Genomic DNA, 8,300 nt, shown 5'->3' with positions numbered 1-8,300 from the left:
CCCAGTGCCTTGCTAGTTGCCACCTATTTTGCGGCTACTTGTCATGCTTGAATCTTGATATCAATATGATGCTTATGTAGGGACGTGCTTACGATTTCTTCATCCATGAACAAAATTCTAATGTGAATTTGCCTTAACTTGTAGTGGAAGCATGAAACCTAAGAAATTTTAGGTTTGATTTTTGGCACTTAAAAAAAAACAGTCCCAGGCAAGTAATAGTTTGGTGACTTGCATTCCAACTGCTCTCTAACACCTAGTCCTTTCCCTTACTCCCAAGTTTACTCAAAATCGAGGAGAAACGCAGTTCTCTTTTCCAATGCATTTCACCAAACTTCGTTACCATTGCATTTTCTTGTCAAAAGGTGCTCTTTTTTAATTTACACAAAAGGTAATTACTAAATCAAAGTATATATAATAATTTGGATGTTCCTGTTTTGTGGGGCAAGCTAAATAGTCCACAAAGTAATATAAGTTAGGTGGGTCATTCTAGAAATTAAATTGGCACGGTTTTATAGCAACTAACCATAATTTAATGTTGGTAATGCTACATTGGTATATAAGTAGCTCACGCATCCCTTTAATTTATAATGTCTCAAATTTGCCTTGCCTAAAACCTTCTTTCATGGCAATCTTAATGGTGAGCATAAGAGTCTGGGTTTTGGCTGTGGCTGTTACTTATGTTTCTGTTCTTTGCAGCAACTTAGGTATGTAACAAAGAAACATAGATTTCTCCAACTATATGTATAGTTTTCAGTTAACATTAGTTGAGATTTTGCACTAAATCATGACAGGGAAGGCAGACGAAGCAGTGCCTCAAACCGGTGGTGCAGGTCATGATCCGTCTCAAATTGTTTCCGAAGCATTGCTTTGTTTCAATAATAACTATGTAAGCAAATTAGCATGAAAACTCCTATTACGTACTCAGTAGAGATGCAATGCATAAAACATACGTTATTATATAAGTCTTACAAATTAACATGACACCAATCGTGAAAATTTTTTTTAACAATTTATTTATTACTTGTTGAAGTGACACTAATTACATTTATTATCATGTCAATTTTTAAAAATTAGTAGTAACTTTAACATTTTCATACTCATTAATGTACAACTGAGCAAATAGATGATATAGTAAATTTTCTCACTAATTATTTTCGGTGTTGTTGATTAAGAAAAAGAAAATAACAGAGAGTATGATAATTTTGATAAAAATAGAATGACGATAAAGGGTGCATGTGGGTAACCTTGACTAGGTTGATGAGTATCCATAGCTGAATCCCACTAATTTGGAGAAGAAAACTTAATGAATTTTGTTATTTTGGTATTGTTTGATTGCATTTGGACAAAATTTTCAGATTTACAGTAACTGTGAAGAATCTTATAGACTGACTGAGAGTGGAAACCTCAATGTGCCACCTCAAAACACTGATGAATACTGCGGTGGATCGTGCCTGATTGAGACAAACCTAGTGCTAAACTGCATTGACAACATCTTTGCTCACTTTGTGTTTTACAATAAGGCCACAATACAAGATGTTGGAGATACAGTTAAGTCAGCATGTGGCAATGGCCCAGAAAGAGGTAGCCACTGGCCTGTAACTGACATTGTTTTTCTATTAGTTTATTTCTTGTGAAATATTGTAATCTGGCCTTTGCACTTTGCAGGTAACTTTAATGTGGCCGAGCACATTCAAACTGAAAAAAGTAATGCATACAAGGCCATAAATCATATTCTCTATGGGCTTGGATTGATGATTGTGGGGCTTGGTTTATTGCCTTAATTTGTGTACTAAGATAAATCATTTTCAGAGGCCATTTTTTTTTTTTTTTTTTGATAAATCAAATATTGGGGTAGGGGAATTTGAACTCTTGATGTTTTATTTGGAAATACTAAAAAGTGTTAGTTGAGTTATAAATCTCTGAAGTCAAGTATATGTTTTCGATATGATATATGTTCTAATTAATATGATTAACATTGTAGATGAGTAGTTTCTCGCTTTGTGGAATGTTTATGGCTAAAAGACAATGTGATGGAATGTATCGGACTTCACTAGTATTATCTAAAAGTAACAAAATTATTCTGCATTTTTTTGTTATATTAGAATATTAGTTAAATGATTTATCATATCAACTTAAGATTTTGAGACTAGGGATAATTTATCATATTACAAATATGAAATATGAAAATATGATTATGTTTGAGCTTAAAATGTTAAAATATAGATAGTGATTAAACAGTGAGAGATTGGAAGAGTTTCAAGGGGGAAAAAAAGAAGGAAGAAAATTGTGGCTTACGAGACCAAAACTGTTTCTATTTCAGCTATATGAGAATCATCCTTCTGCTTTGGCCTTGTTTAACTTAGGTGGCTTACCATTTTTTTTTTTTTGTTTTTGTTTTTGAGAAACAAGTGGCTTACCCATTGTACCAACTTTTTCACAGCTTTCTACCTAAAATCCCGAAGGTGGTCAAACCATATAATAAGAAAATTATACGCTATATAGGTCAATGACTCAATGCACAATAAATGCAAACATACAATAACATGTAAAGTTTAATTATTTAGTGCTCCTAGAGCATAATAAATGTGTTCTTCCCCCTTTCATATGAATAGGAGATTTCATTATTAATTTAATTAGTATTTTTTTGAGACAATAATTTAATTAGTAGAATTTCTTATAAAGGGAGAGTATGTGTTTATTGTGTTCTAGGAGAACTAAATAATTACTCCCATGTAAAATATAGTAAGTTCAAATTAGATTGTTAATAATTTATGGGTCATGTTAAAAGTGCCCTTAGGGCAATTGTTAACAAAACATTTTAGGGAAGTTTTGACACAACTTTTATGGAAAATAGAAAAAGCTACCAAAACATTAATTGTTTTTTTTTTCTTATTAAAACTTTCCTAAAATGGTTTATTAACAAATGGAATAATACTAGAAATACAAACTATTTTACAAATTTTTTTACAAACTACTGATGTATTGAGTAATTATTGGTAAATGAAAAAATAATATTAATGGTGGGTCTAGATAAAAACCAATAAGAGGTTGACCACATCAATATTTTATAAAAATGTTGTAAAATAATTTGTGACTATAGTATTACTCTTAACAAATGTCCTTAATTATGGGCATTCACTAACATTTCCCATAATTTATAAGCCAATAATAAGAAGCATATTTATCCTCCAGGTGAGAGTCGCACAAAATGATTATGTGTGTTTCAAAGAGAGGGAGAGAGAGAGCAAGACCAATATGAAAGCATGGATTATATTTTGGCATTTTACAAAAAATAGTTAGGATATTAATAGTTAAATAATTAAATTTACGATTCTTAAAAAAAAAAAAAAAATGAATAAATGGTAATGAGTTCATTACCAGTATTAATCCTTCGGTTTAACTTTTTAAAATAAATGGTAATGAATTCATTACCAGTACTATTCCTTTGAATGCAAGACCAATATGGATTTCTATTCATCTTTATGAAATATGACAATGTCTGTGGACGTAAAATATGACTTATCCAATTGTCAAGTAATGTTTAATCAGTTCCTCAAAAAAAAAAAAAGTAATGTTTAATCTTATAACTTACTATCCTGTATCTATCATAATTCATAAGGCATAAGGCATAAGCTCATTGAAGTATGGAACCCAAATACTATAATAAATTATTGATTGTTTCAAAAATTAGCACAATGTGGAATTAAGATAACCAAACTCTACTATGTCACCAAATAGCAACATATGATGTTATTGTTTTATTATACTAGTATAATTTTTTTGGGGCTAGCTGATATATAATTTGATAGTTACAACAATGAGAGGAGAAGGGATTCACACCATAAACATCTTTATTGTAAATATTAAGAAGTGTTAGTTGGGCTATAAAGCTTTAGGTGGATTTTATTTAATTATATCATCCTGATATATATATATATATATATATAAACTCCATATTAGGAAAATTTTAATTATACTATGATTATTTTATCTATGTAGATGTATTTGATAAAAGTGATCTTATTTATTTATAGATATGATAGAATTTCAATCTATGGAATTCGTTCCATGATAATTGCTCTTTATCATTAGGCCAAGTCACAAATTGGTTTTTGGTGTGGGCCGTGTGGCAGTATTTGATCCTTATATCTTTTAATGTACAATAAAAGACTTTATTAGTTGAGCTGACGAGAACTCATGATTAAAAAAAAGGGTTAATTGCACACGTCCTCCCTCTGCTATAGTTCTTTGCTTTTTTAAAACCCAAACCACTGTTTTTGAAAGAGCATTTCAAACAATTAAAACTTGGAATTAACACCTCAAGATTAATAGAGTTTGCAAATTGCACCCTACAATCATATTTGCTAATGGCTTAAATTAATGGGTCATATTCGAGTTGAGTAACCCTAAAAGAGTAACCCTAAAAGATTGAATTCTGCCTTTGCCATTTTACAGAGTAAGATTACAAAATTATCCTAAAGAATTTCTCAGAAAATCTACCCACCTCTTTCAAGTTTTAGCATATTTTCACCCAAATTCCTCAAGTTTCTCAATCCTAATCCATTGAGTGACTGGCTAGATAGCACAACCCATTGTTAGCAGGGCAAAACTCAATATTGAAAATATGAAATGTATTCAACACAACTTGATGCCAACTAGGTGATACCAAAAAAGGATTGATATTGTAGATATCAAAGAGGTTGCGTTGAACCCAATGGGGTTGGCCAAGCGGTTCGGCGCTTGGTCTCAGAGTGCTTGTACTTAGCTCGACTAGGTGTGCTCCCTAGTTCGAGTCCTGCTACCTGCACTTTGAAAAGAATCCCTGGGCTAGTGCTTTACCCCTTCGTGGGCCGACCCGGCACGAACAGTGATTAGTCTCTAGTTGAAAGCCTTGAGGATACACTGTGGGAAACCAAAAAAAAAAAAGAGGTTGCGTTGTCTCTCTACCTCTCAATAGACGAAAGATTTAGTGGATCATGTCCATTTCATAATCAAGATTTTAATTAAAAAGAATTAAAGGTGTACATGATGTCACTTTATTTAAAATTTCATTTCACAAAATAAGAAATGATAATTGATTTTAATTGACATGCCACAGCCATAGTGTTCACTTTTATATTTTTGGCTAAATTAGTCAATTACAAATGACACTCTTTAATTTTGATATGTTTAAAATTCAATCCTTTAAGTTTTTTTTTTTAATTTTTTTATTTCAATATTTTAAATTTATTTTATATTTAAAATAACCACTTGATCTAATTCCTCCCAATCTGACTGTTATTACAAATCCAATGAAGCTGGATAAAAGAATCAAGAATGCATTGAAAACAAATAAAAGTTAAAAGGATAGGGAAGAAAAAAAAACTTTGTAATGAAAGTGGAGCTTGCACGGAGGAGTCAAATGCTTCTTCTTTTCTTTTACTTGGCACAGCTGGGTCATCTTGGATTTGAACTAAAGACTTCTCCTATGAAGCAAATAATCACGCCTACGGTCCAATCATTTGGGAGAGAATCAATAGATTCCTTATTTATCCTTTCTCAGCGTAGCTTACAACTCTTCGATGTATTGGGCTCTCCAAGTGTGCTCATTCCCCTTCATTCTCCCTTATCAAGGCAAGTCTTTGTAAAATAACTTTGAGAATAAAAAAATAAAGCATTAAGACCTACTTAGCCCAACTCTAGACACTTTGAAAGAATAATGTTACATACACAATATTTTTAACAACAATTGAGTTGTCAAAACTTTATCAATTCTCATCTAAGTGCATCACTTACATCAATTTTTTACTTATCATTAACAACTTGTCATATTTTGGGTTATGAAATTTTGTCATGTCACGAGAGTATTTGGAAATGAATCAAACTTAAAAAATTTAGTAATGAGTTGTTCTAGCCATATAGGACAACAATCTTTACCACATCATTTCCTACTTTACTTTTACATGGACTTACCATATTTTCTTCATCACTCATAATTAGACATATAAGATAGTTGTGAGAAATTGTATAATCCTAGAATTATTATTATTATTTTGATGGGAAAATCCTAGAATTATTTTTTTATTTAGGAAATCCTAGAATTATTTGAATGATTATTATTTTTTTATGATAAAAAAAATCCTAGAATTATTGATTAGTAGTATTGTTATGAGAAATGTTTTGAAACAAAAGTACAAAACCTTAACGGGAGGGGTCGCTTAAACATAACTAAAAGTCTAAAACCTTAATAAGAAAGCGCCATCGTGTCGACATCTTTAGAAAGAAACAGAAGAAACATCTTATCTTCTCCAAAACGACGAAGTTTTGAATTTTCGCTCAACTCCAAACCTTCTTGTCTTCCCTCACACACAGAGAGAGAGAGAGAGAGAGAGAGAGAGAGAGAGAGAGAGAGAGAGAGAGAACGAGCCTGTAATTTCTCGCTGATCAAATTGTAATCAGAGTTGCCTATACAACCGGCATTTTTTCGCCGTCGCCGGAGAGAAATGAAGATCAACGTGGACTCGATCGCTCGAAGAGTCGAGGTTGACAATCGGATTCCTCTCCGCTATTACTACCGGATCGCTAATAATCTCCTCAAACAGGTTTCTCATATAAATAAAATAATCCCTTTCGTTAATTCCCTAATCACACTTTATTATTTAATTTTCTCTAATTCTTGCTTTATTAGCTCTCAATTTCAATTTCATTAGCTGTTTTTGGATTTAATTATGAACATGTTGATTATCAATTAGGGTTTTTTGAATTCCGTTTCATATAAGGGGAAATTATTAACAGTTTTATTTGCAAATGGCTTTTATAGGTTTTGATAGAATAACAACGTTTCTCATATTTTGCTTATATAATTGTCTATAGCTTATCATTCACTTTGGTTGTATAGAATTAATTAATGCCTACTAATGAAGCAGAGTAATTGGAAACAACAGCAACAAACAACTATGGATCCCCAATAAGACTAATTAGGGTCGGCCACATGAATTTTTTTATCCGCCATTTTATCCTATCCAAAATGGGCAAAGCTTGAGTTTAGTGCTATATTAAAGTGGACGCGTAAGGATAGTGACTTGTTTTACTTTTGATTGTGTGTCATCATCCTGACGGGTCTAGTGTACTACGCCCAAGCCAAGTACATCCAAAACCATACTCTTTACTACCTTGTTAATGGACCATGTCTTTTTTAACTACTACTAATACTATTTTGGGGTTTCTTCATTTTTTTTTGTCCCTCAATTTGAAACAACTTACTCTTCATTACCATAGAGCATAGCTGGTCTTATAAGAGTCTTAGGGTCAAAAGTGTGTTTTTTAAACCCAAAACTCCGTCCAACTCCTCATAACTTTTTTACAAACACTCATTTTCAATCCACCCGATACCCTTCTCTACTTTATCCACTCTACTTTATTCCTATGATTTACATATTTTTCAAAATCTTATTCCTTATGAATTATTAATAGTAAAGACCTAAAAGATTAAAAAAAAAAACACTCATAAAATGTTGAAGCAGGATTTTTTGTGACAATGTTGAATAGTATGAAATGCAATTTTTTTTTGTTTGTTTCTTTTATCTTATTGTTTATTTTATTTGTTTTGGGTATGCTCAGGCCAGTATTTATCAGGAGGAGAAGAATGTTGTAGATTTGTATATCATACTTCTTAGATATTCGAGGTAAGGAAGAAAAAGGGCGTGTGTGTGTGGCGATTGTTCTGCTGCTAAAATGGTGTTTGTGCATTGGATGTGTGAACTTATTTTTGACTCAATGCAGTTTGGTGTCTGAAACTATATCGTTCCACCAAGATTACCAGGTTCTGCTTCCAAAGGAAAGAATAAATTATAAGAAGGTGAGGTAACAATTTATTCATTCTAATTTTTCTTTTATTTTTGATATATGGTAGCATATCTTCATGTCCTTTTCATGTTTGTGTTCCAGAGATTGTTAGCAGTACTAGATGAGCTTGAATCTTTGAAACTAGAATTGCAACGTCGAGTGGATGAACTAAATGAGGGCCACTCTGGAGCTGTATTGCCTCAACTTGATGGCGTGGAGATGGTTAACTATTGGTTCGATGAGAAAACTGTGGTACTGCTACTTTATTCGTCTATCTCATTTTAGTTGTAATTTAGTAAATGATATCATGTTGGTCACGTTTCACTCTAATAGCCCTTCCTTTTAACCTAAATCTTCTGGTTATGTATAATATAATTAGTGTAGCTCAAAGCACTTTCCAGTAGATGTGATAGAGTTGTTTTGCCCCCATCAACAACATAAACTTAAGATTACTATTATTTAGAGATTGTTTGGGG

At 32.0% G+C, this 8,300-nt stretch overlaps 1 protein-coding gene and 1 long non-coding RNA gene across 2 annotated transcripts; both read left to right on the top strand.

The window, feature by feature from the left end:
* The first annotated feature begins 588 nt into the window (after positions 1–588).
* Positions 589–1,982, top strand: LOC115950896. Its single transcript, XM_031068174.1, has 4 exons — positions 589–704; positions 792–886; positions 1,356–1,581; positions 1,666–1,982. The coding sequence occupies exons 1-4, from the start codon at positions 623–625 to the stop codon at positions 1,779–1,781; spliced, it is 519 nt and encodes a 172-aa protein (XP_030924034.1). The 5' UTR covers positions 589–622; the 3' UTR covers positions 1,782–1,982.
* Positions 1,983–7,596: 5,614 nt separating this feature from the next.
* LOC115995052 lies at positions 7,597–7,966 on the top strand. The gene is made up of 3 exons (XR_004093299.1): positions 7,597–7,664; positions 7,762–7,837; positions 7,927–7,966. It is a non-coding gene; the product is annotated as an uncharacterized LOC115995052 (long non-coding RNA).
* The last annotated feature ends 334 nt before the right edge of the window (positions 7,967–8,300 follow it).

This window comes from Quercus lobata, chromosome 6 (genome assembly GCF_001633185.2).
Source record: "Quercus lobata isolate SW786 chromosome 6, ValleyOak3.0 Primary Assembly, whole genome shotgun sequence".
Taxonomy (NCBI): Eukaryota; Viridiplantae; Streptophyta; class Magnoliopsida; order Fagales; family Fagaceae; genus Quercus; species Quercus lobata.
Note: the sequence above shows the minus strand (reverse complement) of the source record. Positions and strands in the feature narration are given on the sequence as shown.

What these genes read in the sequence shown, in the direction of transcription:
- LOC115950896 (XM_031068174.1), top strand. Translation starts at nt 623, where the DNA reads ATGGCAATCTTAATGGTGAGCATAAGAGTCTGGGTTTTGGCTGTGGCT. An exon ending in TGTTCTTTGCAGCAACTTAG is followed by an intron (nt 705 to 791) that starts GTATGTAACAAA and finishes AAATCATGACAG; the next exon opens with GGAAGGCAGACGAAGCAGTG. An exon ending in TGGCAATGGCCCAGAAAGAG is followed by an intron (nt 1,582 to 1,665) that starts GTAGCCACTGGC and finishes TGCACTTTGCAG; the next exon opens with GTAACTTTAATGTGGCCGAG.